Source organism: Alternaria triticimaculans, assembly GCF_023758025.1.
Source record: "Alternaria triticimaculans strain BMP 0046 chromosome Unknown scaffold_1, whole genome shotgun sequence".
NCBI lineage: Eukaryota > Fungi > Ascomycota > Dothideomycetes > Pleosporales > Pleosporaceae > Alternaria > Alternaria triticimaculans.
This window is the reverse complement of record NW_026055958.1, coordinates 5012097-5032522: the sequence shown is the minus strand read 5'-3', so window position 1 is coordinate 5032522 and position 20426 is coordinate 5012097. Positions and strand designations below refer to the sequence as shown.

At 52.1% G+C, this 20426-nt stretch overlaps 7 protein-coding genes across 7 annotated transcripts; 5 read left to right on the top strand and 2 right to left on the bottom strand.

Moving 5' to 3' along the window:
• Nucleotides 1-84: 84 nt before the first annotated feature.
• Nucleotides 85-1823, top strand: J4E78_001668 (uncharacterized protein; the record flags this gene model as incomplete). The annotated part of the gene is made up of 2 exons (XM_049362323.1): nucleotides 85-90; nucleotides 111-1823. 2 exons carry the CDS (start codon nucleotides 85-87, stop codon nucleotides 1821-1823), a joined length of 1719 nt encoding a protein of 572 aa, XP_049227606.1.
• Nucleotides 1824-2647: 824 nt separating this feature from the next.
• On the top strand, nucleotides 2648-4012 carry J4E78_001667 (uncharacterized protein; the record flags this gene model as incomplete). The annotated part of the gene is made up of 3 exons (XM_049362322.1): nucleotides 2648-2656; nucleotides 2717-3463; nucleotides 3515-4012. 3 exons carry the CDS (start codon nucleotides 2648-2650, stop codon nucleotides 4010-4012), a joined length of 1254 nt encoding a protein of 417 aa, XP_049227605.1.
• A 1311-nt stretch (nucleotides 4013-5323) lies between these two features.
• On the top strand, nucleotides 5324-7882 carry J4E78_001666 (uncharacterized protein; the record flags this gene model as incomplete). Its single annotated transcript, XM_049362321.1, has 1 exon — nucleotides 5324-7882. The coding sequence occupies one exon, from the start codon at nucleotides 5324-5326 to the stop codon at nucleotides 7880-7882; it is 2559 nt and encodes an 852-aa protein (XP_049227604.1).
• Nucleotides 7883-9158: 1276 nt separating this feature from the next.
• On the top strand, nucleotides 9159-11669 carry J4E78_001665 (uncharacterized protein; the record flags this gene model as incomplete). The annotated part of the gene is made up of 1 exon (XM_049362320.1): nucleotides 9159-11669. The coding sequence occupies one exon, from the start codon at nucleotides 9159-9161 to the stop codon at nucleotides 11667-11669; it is 2511 nt and encodes an 836-aa protein (XP_049227603.1).
• Nucleotides 11670-12597: 928 nt separating this feature from the next.
• Nucleotides 12598-12924, top strand: J4E78_001664 (uncharacterized protein; the record flags this gene model as incomplete). The annotated part of the gene is made up of 2 exons (XM_049362319.1): nucleotides 12598-12745; nucleotides 12803-12924. 2 exons carry the CDS (start codon nucleotides 12598-12600, stop codon nucleotides 12922-12924), a joined length of 270 nt encoding a protein of 89 aa, XP_049227602.1.
• Nucleotides 12925-15218: 2294 nt separating this feature from the next.
• Nucleotides 15219-16501, bottom strand: J4E78_001663 (uncharacterized protein; the record flags this gene model as incomplete). Its single annotated transcript, XM_049362318.1, has 3 exons — nucleotides 15219-15240; nucleotides 15300-16079; nucleotides 16137-16501. The coding sequence occupies 3 exons, from the start codon at nucleotides 16499-16501 to the stop codon at nucleotides 15219-15221; spliced, it is 1167 nt and encodes a 388-aa protein (XP_049227601.1).
• A 558-nt stretch (nucleotides 16502-17059) lies between these two features.
• On the bottom strand, nucleotides 17060-18414 carry J4E78_001662 (uncharacterized protein; the record flags this gene model as incomplete). Its single annotated transcript, XM_049362317.1, has 2 exons — nucleotides 17060-18298; nucleotides 18358-18414. 2 exons carry the CDS (start codon nucleotides 18412-18414, stop codon nucleotides 17060-17062), a joined length of 1296 nt encoding a protein of 431 aa, XP_049227600.1.
• Between the last annotated feature and the right edge of the window lie 2012 nt (nucleotides 18415-20426).

Here is a 20426-nt window from a genome sequence, read left to right as displayed (position 1 = left end):
AGCTCAGACACCTCCAAGGCATCACCATCCGCAACCTCACGCTTAGCCTATCTCCCCCAAAGTCGCGCGGGCGGACCATCGACGATGAAGGTATACCGAGTACGCTCAAGTCGCCTACCAAGGCGCTGGCGATGAGAGAGAGCAGGGGCCTGGCGCATTCGCGATCTTCGAGCGACCTCACCTCTCCCGAGGACACGCGGCGCAGCAATGGCGGCTTGCGCGAACCCACCCCGAACACGGCGACCAGGCCCGGATATGGAAGGGGACTGCGACGGCGCTCGACTATGGAGTGGACCAATGCGACTCCGCTGTTCCGCCAGAAGAAGCTGGAAGACATTACCGCAGGGCGCATGGCGGACACCTTCTTCAGCTTGCATGTCGAGGACCAGGACGACCCGGTCTACATCTCCGAAGTCGCAGAAAAGGCGATGAACCCGAACTTCAAGTTTTTCGATCTCGGACCCTGTGGTCCTGGTGTCACGCGACTCGACAAACTTACTGTCAGGGTGTGGGCGAAGAGCGAGACGATGCAGGATTGGCAGTACCTCATGGACTACACAGTACAGTTCAGGTCGCTGCAGTTCATAGGCAGGACGCTTGGAAGCTTCAGACACCCACTACCGCAGAACTGCATACTCTTCCACATGACGGACGGAATCTACACCAGCTTTACAGATCTGCCGGTAGAGGAGCGAATGCGCCCTGAACTTCTCGCACCGCCGAAGAACAACCCAGACGGGAAGGCCCTGACTTCTTCGTCATACGATGCGCTGATGCGATTATCAACACTAGACGACTGCATCCAGGATGCGCTGACTACACGGGACCGGATCGCCGACGAGATTGAGGGCATACTTGCGGCGAACAAGGAGGATATCTGCACGGTCGAGGCAGTTCCCGAGACGGAAGAAAGTCTGCGGACCGTCCAGGCTGCTGTTACTGCTGAGAAGAGGAGAGTGGTGGCTGCGCGGAGAAGGCGGGACGAGCTTCAAGCCAACATCAAATATCGACGAGAGAAGATGCAGGCGGGGCGGGAGTTGCAAGCGAAAGCCGAGGCCGCGCTTGATGAAGAACGAGCAAAGTGTACCGAGAGTAAGGAACTCATTGAGAAAGCTGCTGAGGATATCACTGGCCAACGGCGAAGGGTGTGCGAAGATCTCCTCAGGATCTTCCCTATCGAGCCTGTTCAGGGCAAAGCGCTCGCATTCACGATACGGGGCCTTCTCTTACCGAACTCCAATTTCGACGAAGTAAATCCAGACGTTACTTCGGCAGCGTTGGGATACGTCGCGCAAGTCGTCAACTCACTATCGCCCTATCTCTCCGTCATACTACCGTATCCAATATCGCCCCACGGCTCGACATCGACCATTGACGACCCACTCGCCGTTACGCAGGCCAATCAGAACCCCCAACGCACTTACCCTCTCTACATGAAGAACGTCGTCCGTTATCGCTTCGAGTACGGCGTCTTCCTCCTCAACAAGAACATAGAAATCCTTTCCAACTCTCTCGGTCTGCGCCCCGTCGACATTCGCCACACACTACCGAACTTGAAGTACCTACTTTACGTCGCTACCGCTGGAAAAGGCGAGCTTCCAGCGCGGAAGGCGGGCGGCATCAAAGGCTTGTTGCGGCAGGATGGGGTACTGTCCAGAAAAGGAAGCATGGACAGCACAGTGACCGCGAGCAGCGTTGGCACACCGACGACTGAATTGAAGAAGAATCTTGAGATTGCGGGGAAGAGATTGGAGATAAAAGCAAATGGTGCGCCTACTCAGGCACATGGTCATGCAGGGAGCAGACTAAGACCTGCAGCATAGCGCATATGTATGTTTATCGGTAGAAGACATGTAGTCTAGCTGTATTAGTAGGTGACAGCAGCCATGTAGATGCAGACACCAATGATCGCAATATAAGCTTCCATATCACCGTTGCTTTTGGTCCGGGTAGCTCCCCGACCCATCACCCGCCTCGATTGCTTGTTCCGACACTTGTGACGCACGCTCCTGCTGTCTTTCTGTCAGATTTCGGAAGGGACCCGAGCCGTACCTCCATCAGGGTCCAAAAAGCATTCCGCATCCGCATCATCACTCACGTCGCATTGGTTCTCCAGCATTTCTAAACAGTAGCTTTAAGCGAGTACGCCGCTGACATAAGACGTACCCCTGGCATTCGCTCACAGCAGATCGACGCGCTACGGAAAGCCAAGGGCTCCACTCCACCGGTCGGAAATTGCTTGGGACGTCGAGCCAGCGAGACCTGACTTGCGGCGAGCCTCGGGAAAGCCAGAGAAAGGAGAAGCAACGCATCCGCTTTTATATCTCAGCCGCTTTATATCTTCTGCTGCAGGCTCTTCTTCGGAGCTTCTTCTACGTCGTCTGGGAGGTGTTTTGTTTCTCCTTGACAACAGACAAGGTATTGCGACTACCGACCCGTCTTCCGCGTTCCGCTTCTCCTCAACCTCACAATGACGGAACCGTTTCCTCCCCTCAACTGCGCACTGCCACACAATACAGCAACCAACGGCGCAGCCAGGCGGAGAAGAAAGTCTAGTGCGCTGGGTTCTGATGTACCTGGCGATGTCGACGTCCCAGCGTTGGCTACACACCGCACGAGCACCCCGCCGTTGAACAGTCCGACGAGCATGGACTCGGTGAGTGCTTTTTTGACCCTCATATGGGCATGCAGGGCACGCGCTGACAAGACCCTGTAGAAACCAGAGAAATCCGCCCGCCGCTCCAAACGACGAACAACACGCCGCTACCTCTCCAAATTCAAGCGCCAATGCATCCGCCATACCTGGCTGCTCCCGCTCATCCTCGGCCTCACAATCGTGTTCCTCTACCTCGTCTACCCGTACGAATCAAACCCGCTGTCCGCCTGCCTCTTCCTGTCGTATCCGCTCGCACGCGACGACCCGCTCATCCCCGCCCACGTCCGCGCAGACCCCAATGGCCCAGTTCACTACGGCAAGGGCGGGCGCGACTTTGCTTTCGTCGGCTTCTACATCATCGTGCTGAGCTTCACGCGCGAGTTCTGCATGCAGCGACTCATTCGCCCGATTGCGGTCAAGCTTGGGATCAAGAACAGGGACAAACAGAGCAGGTTCATGGAGCAGGCGTACACGGCGCTGTACTTTGCGCTGTACGGGCCGTTTGGTATCTGGATCATGAGTCGCACGCCGGTGTGGTACTTCAATCCTATTGGGATGTATGAGGGCTTTCCGCACCGCACGCACGAGGCCGTTGTCAAGGCGTACTACCTCCTTCAAGCGAGTTACTGGGCGCAGCAGGCGATTGTGCTGTTGCTTATGCTGGAGAAGCCACGGAAGGACTTTAAGGAGTTGGTTGCGCATCATGTTATTACCGTCAGCTTGATCTGGTTGAGCTACCGGTTTCATTTCACGTACATGGGGATTGCGGTGTACATCACGCATGATGTGTCGGATTTCTTCTTGGCTGTAAGTCGGGATTCTACCCAACTCCAAAATTGGTTTACTAACGCGATCTAGACGTCCAAATGCCTCAACTACATCGACTCCCCCATCGTGGGCCCCTACTTCTTCGTCTTCATGGTCATCTGGGGCTACACGCGCCACTACATCAACCTCAAAATCATCTACTCCATCCTCACCACTTTCAAAACCGTCGGTCCGTTTGAGCTGAACTGGGAAACGCAACAGTACAAGTGCTGGATCAGTCAATACATCACCTTCGCCCTCCTCGCGTCGCTGCAGGCAGTCAACCTCTTCTGGTGGTTCTTCATCTGCAGGATCGCGTACCGCTTTGTCGTGTACAAGGATGCGGATGATGACCGCAGCGAGTATGCGCCGACGGATGAGGAGACGGAGGAGAAGGAGAAGTTGATCAAGGAGGATGTGGAGGTTGAGAAGGACATGGAGAGGATTGAGGAGGCGCCGAGTACGCCGGCAAGTGGTGCGGGCTTGCAAGCGAGTGGAAGTGATAGTATTGGGTCGAGGGTTAAGCAACGGAAGGGCGGGAAGTCATGATGGGGGATGGGGGAATGTCGTAATGAGAAGGAAGGTGGGGTTTGGGTTGGGATAGGGCATGGGGTTAGAAAGGGACTGGGACCTCTGGATTGTTGAGTGCTGGATAGGTATTTCGACTGCCGAAGCATTGGGCGGAGTTTGTGTATAGGTATACTTTCTCTGATGCGCATGCCAAAAAGCAGCTAATGAGTATGTCAGATATTAATTCACTCCATTAAACATGAGTCCACAGGCGCGACTTCCTCCGCAGTGTCTGTGCTTCCCTTGATGACGTTTGCCGGAGCGAAGACCCTGAGCCGCATCCTCGCACACGCACATCGCACCCTCACCAGCCATCTATCGCCGTTGTCGCGTTCATGTTTTCGATGAATTATGGCGGCCTTCCGCTGATATTGGGCAGTCGCAATGGCGATTGCTGTACCGCATTCTTGTCGATGACATCTGCAGGCGTGCGCGCACTTTGAGCCGCTTCTTCGCACAGCACATCCCCGATAATCACCTTTCGCGAGTGGCTATCTCACTCGTACCAGCCATGGGATTTGCGCATTACTTGCTGACATCGCCTCCGTCCCTGATGGCATTCTGTGTGTGGTGGTTCACATGCAGGCTAGCGCGGTCGGGGAGTCATCTTCGTTCCACGGATGGTTCAGTTGCTGTGTCCAGTCATCACCCCAGCTTTTACACAGATGGTATCACTCCCGCAGTATTCTTGGTCGATGCGCAAAACTTCGGTGCAGTGAGGCGCCTACAATGGTTTGTTGTATCGAGTTATGCGTGCGACGAGTGAGATGTCGTCGCCTCGCAGGCTCAAGACAGTTTGATCTACCGCGAAATCACACTTCAGCGAGGCGCCTACAACGGTTTGTTGTGTCCAGTTGTGCGCGCATTGGGTGGGATGTCTTCCTCTCGTATTCTCGAGGCGACTTTTGAACTACGCGCGACATGCTTCAGTCAGGCGCCTACAATTGCTTGTTGTGTTTAGTTGTGCGCGCATTGGGTGAGATGTCTTCTCCTCGCAGCCTCCAAACCTCACCAATATCCCGCACACCAAGGTAGATCTTCGAAGCCCAGAGTGAGGGAACGACGTGCCCGTCTGAGTCGAGGACACATTCTTTCAACTATTGCTGGTCCTCACTCATACCACTGCGCTATGTTTGGCCTCTCATAGCTCTCCGGTTGTGCTGTAGAGTGACTCATGGAGCGAACCATGGTTGCGCCAACCAGCTTGACACTTGGAAGAAAAGTCGTCTTTTGTGCTTTGTGGCTACAATATAAGAAAGGTAATCCCCTGTACGCTGACAACTCATCAAGATGGCTACATCAACTCCCACCAGCAACGATCGCCTGCCGTCAACCCTCTTTACCGTATACCAGACGTACAAGCGCGGAACCTCTGTGGTACTGGAATGGCTTACTACGTTTGACCAGATCTCGATTGGCAAGTCCAGGACTATCAACCAACCACAGGCATCAGTAGCAACCGCTCCCCCAGCAGCACCAAGTCCTGTCACCGTCAAGCAGCTGTTGGAAAAAGCGAGAAAAGCGTCGAAGAACAAACGCATTCCTCCACCAGCGGTTCATGACGCGTTCAAAGTCGTTCTCGTCAACCGTAACAAGCTCACTAAGTATTACGATCGTCTCCCTACAGCTTCGGCTGATACCGTCGCGGCAACAACGCGTCACAAGGTCTTCAATGAGACTCTCGCCCAGGCTTATACCATTCTCTTCCCATCACAGACGTCGAAAGGCGCACCGAAAAAGCAGACCACCAGTGCTTCGCATGCGACTGCCACTTCCAACGCATTCGAGGCGCTAGCTCATGTCGTCGAGACGGAGCCTGAGTTCGACAGCTGCGCATCGGATTTCTGGCAAACCGAGACTCCCATGCCCACGACGACATCCAGTATAACCGACGATTCGGTTGGTGACGCCATAGCGATGCACACCTACGTGTCAGAGCTACAAAACACAGTCGAGACTATCAAGACCATCTGGAAATCTGCTGCTAAGGGCGAAATCCCCCTAGCTGCAGCTGGATTTCTCACGAACGTAGTCCATAGTTACTTGTTCAAATGGATAGCTGCTCACTCGCCCTACCATGATAACAACGACGGGATACTATATCGCTTCTTCAGTACTGAAGATGGGCGATCGGTTGCAAAAGAGGGATATGTACATAGCTGGTTGGAGGATGTCGATGCATGGAGGAGGTCGAGCGAGGGAGAGGGCTTTCAAGAACTCACTCACGGCTATGGTCTCCTCTGGCCAATCAACGAGATACGCCGGTTCGAGGCGCTGGTAAAAGCCGGAGACGATTCACTGATTACCGCTGAACGCTGCAGATTCGAGGACTACTTCAAAACTCAACGCGACCAGCGCGTATTGAAAAGCGAGCTTATCGACTCAGTTCTAGATTGTGTTTCCACCAGCGACACCAGAACTAGAGATGAACACTACCAGCATATGCACCAAATCATCGACGAACGTTACGAACACGATCGGGGCTTGGTGATGTCGATGTGTCGAAGCATATATCGGCATCCAATATGGAACGGCCCTATGGACTTTAGCCCAGATGCTGATACAGACTGGTTTGATTACACGTTCAAAGAGGAATACCTTCAATTTCCTTTAGGTGTTCCTCTGTTATGGGGACTGAAGGCATGCCTAGAACCAGACTCAGTGTCGCAAACCACTCTAGTTATCGGCGCGCACACCTTCGTAGAAAGCTGTCGAAGCTTCATCTCGCAACATCCAAGCGATGCTCCACACCGCACAAACAACAGAATCAAGGTCCTGTCTTTCGCACGCAACAGCCGGATCGCTTTGCAAAAGCTACTGGAAAACAAATCGGATCCAGTGAAAGCCCTCCAATTGGAACCAGCGTGGGCCGATAATGTCAGGAGTACCATCAAACAACTCGATAAGTTTACCTCTGAGAAGGTATTCGATTTGTATTCTCAATCGCCTTGGGTGACTGGAAGCTACATGGCGACAATCGCGGCACGCAACATGATGCTCGGCCTCGGATTGATCAGTGCGCATGGGTACGTCTCTGATCTGCTGCATTTGTACAACATGTTGCAGAAGCTCAGGGTTCCATGTCCTCAGATGCCTTTGTTGGAACATCTTTGTGATATTCTTGGACCGGCCGTTTTCCCACATATGCAGGGAAGACCTACAAACGACTTCGACAACATGGCTCGTATTGCCAAACGTGACCCTCTGTGCAGCAAGAATAGAAAGTGGATGCTTGCTGGTAAAAGGCTAAAAGAGAAAGCAATGGGGACGGATGATGCAGGAATGAACATGGTGAAGCTCTCAGACTTTGCATCCCAGACGCTAGCGCAACAGTGCATTGTCGAAGAGCGTTTACTAGCCAAAATACTGGACGAAAGGCTGCTGGCAAAAAAGCACAATCTGATGCCCAACATGATAGCTCGCTTCACGCCATCCGATGTTCTCCTGCGCGCAAAAGACCACTTCATGCCGGAGTTCGACGGTCCATGTCCCCTAGCAAAGGTCAACTACTTTGCCGTCATGGACCTAGTGCTCGACGTCTGGAAAGAAGTTGCGTTTCAACTCGCCAAACCCGACGGGGTGCCAGAGAGCGTGGGAGAATTCGTGGCGATAGCCAAAGCGCGTGGAGCCACGGGTCCCAGCTCCAACTTCCAATCGAACACACTGGAAGCAGCGATTGGTTTTCTAGGGGTCGTCAGGTACAATATCGATCACTTCGAAGGCAAACGTACGGACGCGTCTCGGTGGAAATCGTTACAGCAAAACGATGGCTTGCTCTTACTGCGCGATGCGGTTGTCAAGATTTGCGGAAATGTCAAGTTGGAGGATTTTCTATGGATGGACATGTGAGGCTTATCTTCATTAGCCTTGGTAGATAGTTCAGTGTTAGTTTGAGGGCTCAGGTGAACTCATGAGTACAATGCATGCCCCTCCATTGCACGCTTGCTCACTCGAATCTTTGCGCGCAGTCCCCCGAGAGACATTTTCGAGGCACATTCACCGATTTGATGTCGCGTCCAATCTCGCACTACTAGGCGATGTCAGTCTTCGGAATGGTGATTTGATGGCTGTCGCTCGGGCTCTGTTGGTGAGGCAATGGCATAGCGAGAGCGCCGCGATCGATGAGCGAGTAAGGGTCGCAGTGGTCGGATGAAACCAGCAACACCGATGCATCGTTCGTGCTTGAAGCTGTTCTCGTGCGTGAGAGAAGCCTTGAAGCTCGGCGCAAGCTCCGCTTCGTGTTGCTTGCCTGTTCGTGATGGCGTCCGTGCTCGTGCGCCGCTCACCGATTGGCTGACGGGGTCATGGCGTCATCCCATCCTTCTTGGGCTAGCGCCCGACGCGTCCAATCCTGGGGTCGCGTCGCTGCCTGCTTTCTGCAATCGCAAATGTCTTTACGAATAACCCTGAACCATCTGGACGTATCGCGATGCCATCAATACCATTCGCTCGCTCAACGGGCGACCCTCCATACCTATAGGGATTGCTCAAATCCACCCACCCATGCCGCCCACCTCGAGCCTATCATACTGGCTACGCAGCACCTACCGCGCGTCGAGATCTCTCCGAACTCTTCCTAGTCACCTGTTTCCACGACTGTTCTTGTCTAGTATAGTTCTTTTCGATTTATTATTGCGCAAAAGATGGAAAGTGATGAATGTCTATTGAACGCGCAGCTAATCGCCTTATCTAAGCTAACCTGGAAACCACCTCGAACACGGCGAGACTGCAATGAGCATTGCGCAACTAACCATCAGACCACCGTCTCTGCTACTCTGAGGCAGCGGAAAGATCTTTGTTTTTGTGTGCCTGCGAGCTGTTCTGCGGATCAGGCAGCAGCCGTATCGTACCACGGATCGTATTATGGATTCCTTGGTAAGGTGTCTTTCTAGTGGTGGACCATGCCTCACCAAAGCCACATGCACGAAATAATTCCAGTCGATCCAGTTTCCTGCAAATTTCCACAAGGGACAAATAACTAAGTCTTCCACGCCCCTAATCGAGCTGCGACATCGAAAACGGCAAAACACCACACATCCGTCAACCCCCCTGCGGCCGTCGAAGTACTATTGTCCTCTGATCATCGCAACAGTACACAGCATCATAAGCAAAACGCTAGCTTACGATGGCAACTTCAGCAACCACCAGCACGCCGGGACCGCTCCCTCCGACCCTGTTCAGCATCTACCGAACCTACAAACGAGAGACCTCGATTGTCATCCGCTGGCTCAATGCATTCGATCAATCAGCCGAGTTCAGCTCGCCACCCAGCTCAGGCGACCATGACAACTCTGAGCCTCAAGAAATGACTGTACGCCAAATTGCGGAACGCGCCCGCAAAGCCGCAAGCACAGGCAAACGCCCGCCGAAGAACATTGAGTCAGCTTTTAAGATGGTCATTATGAATCGTAGCAGACTGACGAAACACTACGAGACGTTGCCGTCATCTACCCAAGGTGTACAAGACTCGACAGAACGGCACAGGGTCTTCAATGAGACACTGGCTGAAGCATACGCATTGCTCTTCCCGAAAACAAAGGAGCGGAGCAATAAGAGCATGAAGCGTACATCTTGTGACAAGTCAGACGCGTCCCTTTTGGCAACAAACAACAGTTTCGAGGTACTAACCGGACTAATTGAAGCTGAGAAGGATTTCGACTATTCAGCCTCCGAATACTGGCGCAAGAACGTGCCGGAGCCCGAACCCGAACGATTCACGATTACGGAAGACCCTATCGAGGATATGATCGCTTTCCAAGTATACTTCGCTGAACTTCAGGCCATTGTGGAGGCTGTAAAGACAATTTGGAAATCTCACGCGGCCGGTGACTTGTCCCTTGCTGCTGCCGGCTGGTTGACGAACCTGGCTCAGCACTTCTCAAGACGTCTCAGATGCCACGCTCGCAAGGCTCGACCATGCGACGAGTTCTCCCTCTGGAAAGCAGGTCTTGAAGGTGGTTGTGAGCTGCGACCGAGTGTTACCGCCGATGAACTGGCATCGATGGATTTCTTCAGAACGGCCACAATCTCCTCATTCAGCGAGTTGTCTCATGGCGGAGGGTTAATTTGGCCCTCGACACTCCTGGTGACCTTTATCGACACTCAGCAACTCCCGGAGTCACCTGGGAAGGAGCGTCGCCCGTTTCAGGCTTTCTTCCGCAACTCTATGGAAGAGCGTACAACTAAAGAGAGCTTCGTGCATGCAATCACGAATCTGTTATCGGTCGAAGGATGCCAAGTCTCAGAAGAAAAACGTCGAGCAGAAAGCGTCAAAATCTGCGCGGATCGTTACAGCCACGATGTGGCATTGCTTGCCTTCATGATCAAGAGCGCCTCTCAACACCCGGCATCTGCGGCACATCAGCCGAACTCGCCAGCCACATACCGGCACGACATGTACGAGGATCATCTGCAACATCCCTCGGTGCTTCCTCTCATAGCGGATATTAAAGACAAGAAGTTATCCATCCCGACTATAATAACAGCTCATATGCTGTTAGAAAGCGGACGCAGCTTTCTCCACGAATACGAGAAGACGGGGAAAAAGCCACCGAACTGCCGCATCATTGCACTGAGTCGTGCTAACGAGGTACTTGGCGCTACAGAGCAGTTCTACCAATCATACGCACAGAGTTCAGTAAAGCTCTACCACGATGACACGGCCGCCATCGTCTGGATGCTTAGGGAGAAGATGGTCAAGTTCACATCTGACAAGACGTTCGACCTTTATTCGCAATCTCCGTGGGTCATGGGAAGTTACATGTCCGCAATATCGGATATCACGCTCTTCGTCGGCCTTCAAATCCTCAACGAGCAGGAAATCTTTGGTGCGACGATGCATCTCTACAATATGTTACGACAGATTGGCGGTTGTCCCGAGATTCCGATCCTCGAACATCTCCGCACGCTTTTTAAGGATGTCGTATTCGCAGGAAAGCAATACCCAAAGAGGAACTTTTGCAACATCTTCGAGCTGTTTTGTGGAGCGAAGATCTTCAAGCAAACGATCACACCGCGCACGATGCTCATGGCAGCCCCAAGGAAAGAACCTCGCCATGCTGCTTGTGCAAGCCAGCGGATCTCTATGGATACGATGGGCAGTTCGGCATGGGACAGCCTCATCAGCCTCTACGCGCCCAGTCCAGAACTTTGGGTCAAACTCACGGGCGATCCTAAGATGGATCGCAAGATTCATAGGGGCCTGAACTACAACGACATTTTCCTTAGCTTCCCGCCATCGGAGCTTATTCGTCGTGCACAGAACGTGATCCAGCCGGAGTACAAAGGCACCTTCCCAATAGCCCGGGTGAACTGCTTTGCAGTCTTAGATCTTTGCACAAAGATAATGCTCGAGGTTGCTGCTCGTTTCGAAGAAGCCGGATATGCCGTATGGCCGCCGCAGCTCCATGATACTCCCGAATTGGTTGAAGTGATTGGATCGCTGGATGTCAGTATCCCTTCGGCGATGGCATGTGTTCGCCTTGCCATGTATGATGTCGTTGCTAGGACACCCGCCGACGGTAAGCAGTGGGATTATAACATCCGCGATAAACCCTCAGTCGTAACCATGCGAGAGGTCATCATGAAGGCGTGCGAAGGGAAGAAGGTTGAAGACTTCTTATGGAAGAATGTGTGAGCGGAGTCTTGTCGCATCTTCCTAATGGTAATGAGAAGTAGGTGATGGACACTGTGTGTACGCATAGTGTGATTTGACGGCCGTCGCTCGGTATCGCGTGTGGAAGTAAGTTTGTAGATCAGAGTGGATAGATTCCGATGAACTTGTTGTTAGTGACGACCCGGAATTGCCGGCCTTCGTATGTATTACAGCGGAACATGATGACTGCACGGCGAAGACGAATCTATTGAAGTGAATGGGAAGGAACAGTGTACGCTAGAGTTGTTGTTGAGTTGTTGTTGAGACTGGGGGTGGCGAGGGCAGGTTAATTCTCGGTAGATTCGTCTAGAAGGCCGGGGATGCGCCGCAGTGCCGATCTCAAAGCAGGGTCTCTGCGGCTCTTTGCGAGATAGAGTCGGACGGAACTCGGAGAGCCTCATTGTCGGTCGCATTCAATTACAGTACATAGAATGCATCATCTTCAAGACCTCTCACCATGCGTTCAGTCCGCGTGATGCAAGGACCGTGACTTCCCCCAAAAGTGACAGCTACCCCAGACTCTCGCTTTGCTCTTTCCGCACCCGACCCACTCACGTGCTGGCGGCCAAGCCTATCTCGACCTGGCACATCCCTGCACGGATCGCTCACCGCCCCTAAATTTTCTGCTCGCGCCATCTCCGGCCTCGCCTCCTTTCCCTTCAGCCCTGTCAACTCCTTCCCCAGGCCCACTTTCTTTATATAAACCGTGTCCCGTGTCTGTGTCCTCTTTCCCCGGATTCACTCGAAACTACGCACGTTCACTTTCTACGTATTCTAGAGGGACGACTACGACGACTACAATCGTTTGTTTATACGTGTCATCACAGAGATTACTCACATCGCCACTTGTCGCTACATAAACTCGGTTTCCTCGATAATACATCCTCAAACCTCAACTACATCAAGAATCATGCTCGCCCGTATCGCCGCCCGCGTCCCCATAACCGCTGCCTTCGCCGGCAAGCGCATCGCACCCGCCACCATCCGCGCCAACTCCTCCAGCTCAACCAGCAGCGCAGCCCGCGTCATGGAGATGGCCGCGCAGGCCGAGCGCCCAAGTACGTCATGAAAAGGAAGCATCAAAAATGAAGTAACCGTACTAACGCGTGTTTCAGCTGGCGCCGAAGCCGCCGTACCCGTCATGTGGGCCGCCTGCGGTGTCCTAACCTACGCCGCGTGGAACCGCATGAGCGAGCGCAGCGCGGGTGAGAACATTGAGAAGCTTCTCATCGTTTAGACGATGTTTGACGAATTACACACTTCTGCGATACCCCCGACACCTTCTTCCTCTTCTTCGTCGACGAGCGATCGGTCCGACGATGACGGTCATTACCTATACATGCTAGTGCTGTTTGGCATAGACGTATAGACCGCGTGTAACATAGCATGGCATTTGCGTGCGCGTGTTTGGTTGCGGCATATAGATCGTGTCTTTGTTTCTTTTTGGTTGGGTTGGATGCTGGCATGGCATGGATATGTCTGGGTTATCTCTGGGGCTGCGGCCAGGGACGTGAAGTGAATAATGGTCGACGGCGTTCGACTTTGCGCATCAATGCAATATGGGCTTCAGGGCTCTTTCTTCACATCAACCTCATCGTGATAATTCCGAGTACTGCGCATTTTCCGATGTGACGAAATCACCTTCACCACACGCACGCATAACATCCTCGAACCTTCCTTTTGGAGATTGTTTCAGAAGGCGCACCGCCGTTGTCTGCACCGAGTCGCCTTTGCGCTCGCACACCCAGCTCATGACCGTCGCCCGATGTCATTTTGGTCGCTCGCTATCGGCGTTTTGCTGCCACACCGCACTGGACATGTCCTTTCAGGCAAAGGTTCTGCGCATCACTTGCTTGGAGGGCAAATGACACTAACGAGTTGTTGATCATATCTCCGATCATGTGAAGTGCCGCGGCGAAAGAAAAGAACATCTACGGCTCGGGCAAGCATTTTAGTTTGATGACAACGCAATCCACCACGACATGCAGCGGTCGATTCAAATTTCGGACTGTGTCATTTTACAAAGCGAAACAAAACCATGTGCCCTCTCGGTTGTCGTTTTGAGACGCAATAGAAAGAAACAGGAGGTCGACGAGGGACATGGGATTTCCATTGACTTGTTTTGGAGAACACACCTTGCAGGTGAGGTGATGAAGACATAAAGAACCGTCAATAAGAAAAGTTTATATAGCCACACTGCTAGGTAGCACTACAATGGGTTCATATCCTGCAAAACTTGGGGCCTACGGCCTGCAAGCGTTTCCAAACGCCATAGATATCCACGTGTGTACTTTGTACAAAAGCTCTGCTTCGACTCGGCCGCATATAGCTGATGATCAGATTCTTCGGTAGTCAGGCTTGCGACAAAGCCGCAGAGAACGCAGACATCGTAATTCTTGGAATCGGGTTTTTGATGAACATGGAGATGTTGTGTGGGTAGGGTGGAAGGGAGGTGAAGCTGGCGTTCAGTTCATATACCCGCATCCAGAGCAACACTGTCATACACATGCCTGTTGCGTTTTTGATAAAGCAATCACGAGACGGCGCAACGAAGGCATGAAGTACTGCTCGTCCACTTTGAATAAAATCCCAGGACTCGCATTGCTACATCATGTATAAATTTCAGGCTTTCGAGTCGAACCAGATTTGTGACGAAGGCACGAAAGACGCAGACATAGTGTGTTGTTTTGCGGATTTTTAGTAAAAAGGTAGAGATTTTGTGGGTAAAAAGCAAGCCTGTGACAACCGCGTGCGCTTTATATCCGCACGCTCGGGCGGTACTGCCATGACTTTATCAGGATGCAAATTTCGATGTCAGTATCTGAGCTTGCGCAAGGAACACATGTCATTTACTCAGGTCTTTTGTATAGGCTCCGCGTCGTGCTTCACACATTTAGTACACGTTGGGAGTTTTGAGTCGGATCGGGCTTGGAGACGAACGAGCGGAGGGCAGAGACATGGCCGATTCTTACGGCGCTTGTTGCAACAAGAAGTTTTACTGCGGAGGTGAAGAGAGAACCTTGACTGCATCGCCATCTTCGTAAGTTTGAGGCCAGTGGTCCGTAGAGACTCTCGCAGCGAAAAACGCGTCTTGGACGAACTGGTATAAGCTCTTTCGTAGCCGAAGCGAGACGGTATCTCGGGTCGCTGTCGACATCGTGTTACGCGTTTTGATATGGGGTGAGGTGGAGTGTGCAACAAGGGCGGAAGACCAAGGAAGGGTCAGAGACGTGAGAAACGTGCGAGGCAGGTGCGTAGCAAACACGCGTGGCTGTCACGCTAGCGATTCCAGGAAGGTACGCAAAGAACTTGTGAACACCCGCGCAAATTGTTGAGATCTACTGTGACTGCGGTACACGAACACATAGCACGTAGTTGAATGTCGACGTTCTGCCAGGGGTTCGATCTGATGCATTCTCCGTGAGCTATCTACTTTCCTCCCGGTAGTGTTCTTTCCTCACCTGCGTCTTTTCTGTATTCTACGTTGTCGTCACTATCCTCGCCGTCTTCGCCCAATGCAAACCCCAAAGCCTATGCAGGGGCGGCGAGCTCCCTAAACAATCGTGTAATTAGCTGAGAATGCTTCCCGTCTACAATAAGAGTGCGCCATACCTGTAACGAGGGACTGACCCAAGCCTATCGTCAACGGCATTGATGTAAGAGCGCACGCATAGGTCTAGTTTTCGACCATGTCTAGAAAGGCTCATGGAGTTTTTATTCGCGGATGCACGAAGCTCAGTTATGAGCTTTTGGTCGATCTTGAAGTCGTGGTTGTGCTGAGCGGCAAAAAGGTCCCAGAAGGACTTGAATCGTTCTTGTAAACTGCCGTCGCAGACATCGAGCTGTGGTAAAGCGGTGTAAGCAACTTCGAAGCAGGCGTTCAACTCGCACTCAAGAATAGTAACCGCCATATTCTTTTGATCAAGCGCCGCCTTCTTCTGAGCGCGGAAAGCAGTATCGACCCGGTCGAACAAGGAGTCGAGCTTGAGCTCGATGCTGTCAGATGAGGGCAACGCTCTTTCAAGGATTTCAGGAACTCGTCGGTCTATTTGATGGTGTAGACCGCTTTTCAGTTTCTCTGAGGCTAGGATGCGTCTCCTCATGGAGCCGAGCACTCGGGCTAGCATGAACTCTTCCCCGGGATAGTCCTCGCCCAACTCAAGCTCTTGGCTGGCCTCGAGCAGAACCGCCATCATACGATCCAAAAGGTCTGTCATAGTTCCAATGATGAAGACCAGGCCGTTGATCTCGGAGGTGACATCCTGCTTAGCTGGTCGAAACCATTTACCCTTGCGCTCAGCAACGCCGCCGAGAGCGTTCTGAAGAGTAACTCCGAGCCTTTTTACGATCGTGTGATGACTACTCCTTTGTTTGGCGCGCTGTGCGGTGAAGCTGCGACACTGTTAGTAACCTTTGAATCTGGCGATACCGATCTTCATTGTTACTCACCTGTTGAACGCTTCTCGTTGTTCAATCTCGAGCTTCTCAATTTTTTTCTCGAGCTCCTCTTTCTGCCTCATCAGCTCTTCCTGCCCGTCCAGAACTGCCCTCAGTTGGTTCGCGTGTTTGGCCTCAACATCCCTGAGCTTTTGGCGAAATGCGGCGGCTTGTAGTAGAAGAACGCGAGATTGCTTCTCGTCGGCGTGCTCCTCGGCGTGACGCTTGGTGAGAGCAGTCCGTTTATCGATTTCCTCTTCGTGCTTCTTCTCGACGTCGGTAGGTTGAAAGGGCTGCGCAACCGCTTGGTGCACCTGCCTGCTCGGATGGGCAAGGGTGCGCATATAGGCAACGAACCTGTCCGTGCAACCCACCATTCTTGGGTCAGATAGGTCGCGAGTTCAGGCGTAGAGAAATATGGATGAAGATGGGAGAGGGCAAGTGTGAATTTGAGCTGGTTTGGGTACCGACCATGTGAAGTCCAGGCAGGTGCGCGCGAAGAGATTTTCGCGCTCGCGAAACTGTCCAAGCGTGTAACCTTTGAGTGAAAGGGACACAGTGATCAACCACTGATCGCACCTCACAGATATGTTTTTCCGAATAGAGACGACGTCCTCCTATCACCGCAGCTGACCAAGATCTAAGATTCGAAACAGAACAACTTAAGCTGGGGTACATGTGATAACGTCCGAAAATTTAGGTAATCAGGAACGTTGAGCGTCGGTTGGTGAAGATTACATTGCAGCATCAGTAAACGAGGAAGTCCCATTTACTCATCTGCCCGCGTCAATGTAAGCTTTAATAACATCTGACTGTGCCCAAAGACACCAGCTAGCTAGTGCAGTCACGCTATTCTTTCAACGACCACTCCAAATTTCCTACTACTTCGAATGTATCAAACCACACAACCCAAACAAAAAGGTAGGTAGCAGAAATCATGATGTCGCAACCTCAGCGAGCGCCTTCGTCATCTCCATAGCGAACTTCTCCAACTCCTTGAACTCCTGGTATTCATCCGGAAAATTCTCCTCAAACTCCTGCCAATCGTCTAGCAGCTTGTGCTCTTCTCGAATCTCCTCAACGGCTTCACGCATGCTCTGGAGCCTTGTTTTGAAGTCGGTGCTTTCTTCCATTTCTGCGCTCATGCCGGCCTCGTACTCGGCCTTCTGCAGCTTTGTACGGGAAGCTACCTCTTTCTCCAAGGTTTTATCGTAGTTAGCGTGGTCTTTGACCCATTGGGTGTTCGCCATCCACACATTTCCGCGTTCCTGGGGCTTGAACTTGCTCAGGCCGAGGCTCAAACTACTGGCTTCTGCTTTACCGATGCTGAGGCCGCCAGCGAAGTAGTATGCGCGTGCAAGGCGGGCAAGAAGCATATAGGCGACAGGACCGCCAGTGTCATCGGGGATCAGACAGATAGTGAAGTGATGCATCTCGACCGGGGTGAAGCTCTTCCAGCTCTCAAGACAGCATTTGGTGAAGGCGAGCAGCGAACTCGTTCCAGTCAAGGTGTCTCCGTCTTGCGACCTTTCTCGATGGCCTTTTCTTGCGTAGCCGATGAACTGTAGGAAAGGAATATAGGCCTTGTTGTCCTTCTCGGCCTGGTCGGCGAGCCGAGTCAACGCGCGGGAAAAGCCTTGCAGCACTCGCTTCTTTCCGACATTGACCTCGCCTTTGCTGCCCTCGATGAAGTGGCGCCGTCCGCTGATGGTGTAGCGAATATGCCAGTCTCCATCAAGCGCCTTCTTGTCGATCGCATACGCCATATCCGCAGCGCTGTCTGAGGTATCTTGGTTCGCGTACTGCATAGCGTCCAAAGCAAGGTCGCGTGCGTGAGTGACAGAAAGTGCCTCTTGTCCCATACCAACCGTCATCTGTTGCAGGTAGATAGTCGCCTGGATGTCGGCGCGGTCTTCGTACGACTGGATGACTTTGCGCAGGCCGCTATCGCCTTTGACCGTGGCGTTCACGTCTCCAGCACAAATGGCTTTGAGTATCGCGGGTTCGACGGTAGACAAGGCGTCATCGGAAACACTAATCCAATCTTCGAGGCTGCAGCGCTTGGCGAAATTGTTGTCGGTGGGCTTCTCGTCATCGTATGCGGCGCGGACTAGAGGCAGCCATCCATCCTCGTCGAGCCTCAAAGCGAGCTTGCTGTATCTGGAGTGATCAATCTAGATGAGTGAAGCCTGTCAGTTGGAGGTCTCTCTCAGCTTAGCATGGGGGTTGTTACCTGGTCTTGGGCCTTCTCCTCCCACTCGTCAAAGGGTGTTTCGAATGCGGCATTCATGTTGATTCTTGCGTTGGTGTCGGCAATGAGATGGGCGACTGGAAGACGACGGGAAAGGCAAGAGGGTGATAACAAGAAAGGCGGGATACAACAAACACTCGTGGCAGTCACGCTAGCGACTATACAGGTCCAGGCAGACTCGCGAAGAGCTTTTCGCGACCCGTGACATCATTGAGTGAAAGGGCAGGAGCGTCTCACTACTCTTTTTGTGTTCGTCCCATCTCGTGCGTCCTTCGGCTTGCCAATATTTGCGATGTTGTCGTCACTCGCATCCGAGAATAGTCAACCGCGTTAAAAGGCTAAGGCTTCGGGCTGCATCAATATTCGCTGTGGCGATTTGAGAGTATACGGTGATACGAGAGAGTCTTGCAACATGGAAAGCTGCTTCGGCATGTTTGAAAGGGCCCACACAAGAGACCCAACTCCATGACTTTATTGGCCTCTGACTTCGGTGATTCTCCATACAATGCGAGATTATACATGTACTCGTGCTTTGTATTGTGGAAAGAACAGCTAGCTCGGCGAGAAGACGCCATGGCAAGGTCTGTGATCCATTTCGGTGTTATAAAGACATCAAAAGAGTGGCCCAGACATATGAAAGAGTTTATCTCGCGTTTTGAAAGACAGAGACAGGAGATTTCACTCCATGATGTCTTTTTTCAGCTCTTTTTGGTAACTAACCACGGTGTACGAGAATATCCTGCTCGTCATCTTACATAGCGACGAGAAGCTAAAGGCCTCGACGATCGAGCGCCATGATGCCATTACGATGTTGGTTTGACATCGAAAAAACATTGTGAGATGTGCAGAAAGTCGCAATCATAGAAAGTCGAGAACTGAATTTTGGAAGACCACGCGAAGCCAGCTCATAGTAATGACCATAGTCGGGTTTGGATATTCATCAAGTGCGCAAGATGTTGTACCAGTCTCGGACTCTCTGCTCAGTATATGTAGTTGGGGAATCATCAAGGCGGGATGTCATACCAATCCGCTGGCGCTGTTTTGGGGAGGTATCATCGCGCCCCCATTCCATGATAGTAAATGACGAGCGCGCGAGACGACACCATCGGTCAGCATCACCCTTCTTTCTGCAGACGAGTCAAGCGCTGCAGCAGAGTCGCACACGCATAAGACGGTCGAAGAACCCGTTTTGAAGACCGAGAGAAGGACGCCAACTTCATGAGATTTAAGTCTCGTTCTTTTTGACGTTTTCGCAATACTAAGGAGGTAACTAAGGACATTCTTCGTGCGCTGCGGGGAATACATCGCGACGACAATGTACGTTTTGTAGACGAGATAATGCCGCAGTAAAGATAGCGGAAAACATAATTTCGATGTGATAGGGTTTTTGAAGTCAGAGACCGCAGAGAAGGACAGAGACATCGAATCTTGCTAATACAGTTTTAGTACTTCTCAACTAGGAGAGAGATGTAGTCTCTGCCTTCGCTCATCGGCGAGAATATATAGTCTTCTCGGGCCCTGGCCAAGACGTCTACATCGCCTTTTCGCAGGATGCGCCTTCGGTAGTCAATCGGCGTAGAACATACATAGTGGGTATGAACTTTTGGAATATTTGCATTGCAGGCCGAGGCAGAGACATCAAACTCTTGCATTGCGATTTTGGATAGCCAGAAATGTATGTATACCTCAAAAGCCATCTTAGTTTTGATGTTGAAAGCCCCGGTTGATGCCAGCATACTCCTGACCGTCCTGTGATTTTCGGAAACGCAGGCGGTTGAAGTCATGTCGTCGTCAGACCTAGAGTTTTGGAGTTTTAAATTGCGCAAGAAGGCGACCACATGTATTGGAAATGCTGGAATTTTGGGAAAGGCCAGCAGGAAGGAAGTCATAGTCTTGGTCGTCTAAGTTTTGGATGTCAGCAGGTAGAGAGCGCGAAGACAGGCGGACACATTACTTCGAACACGTAGAGTTTTGGGAAAGACCAAGAGAAGGAGGCATACGCATCCACATAGTGAATTTTGATAGTAGCGGCGGCAAGGACAGACCAGGAC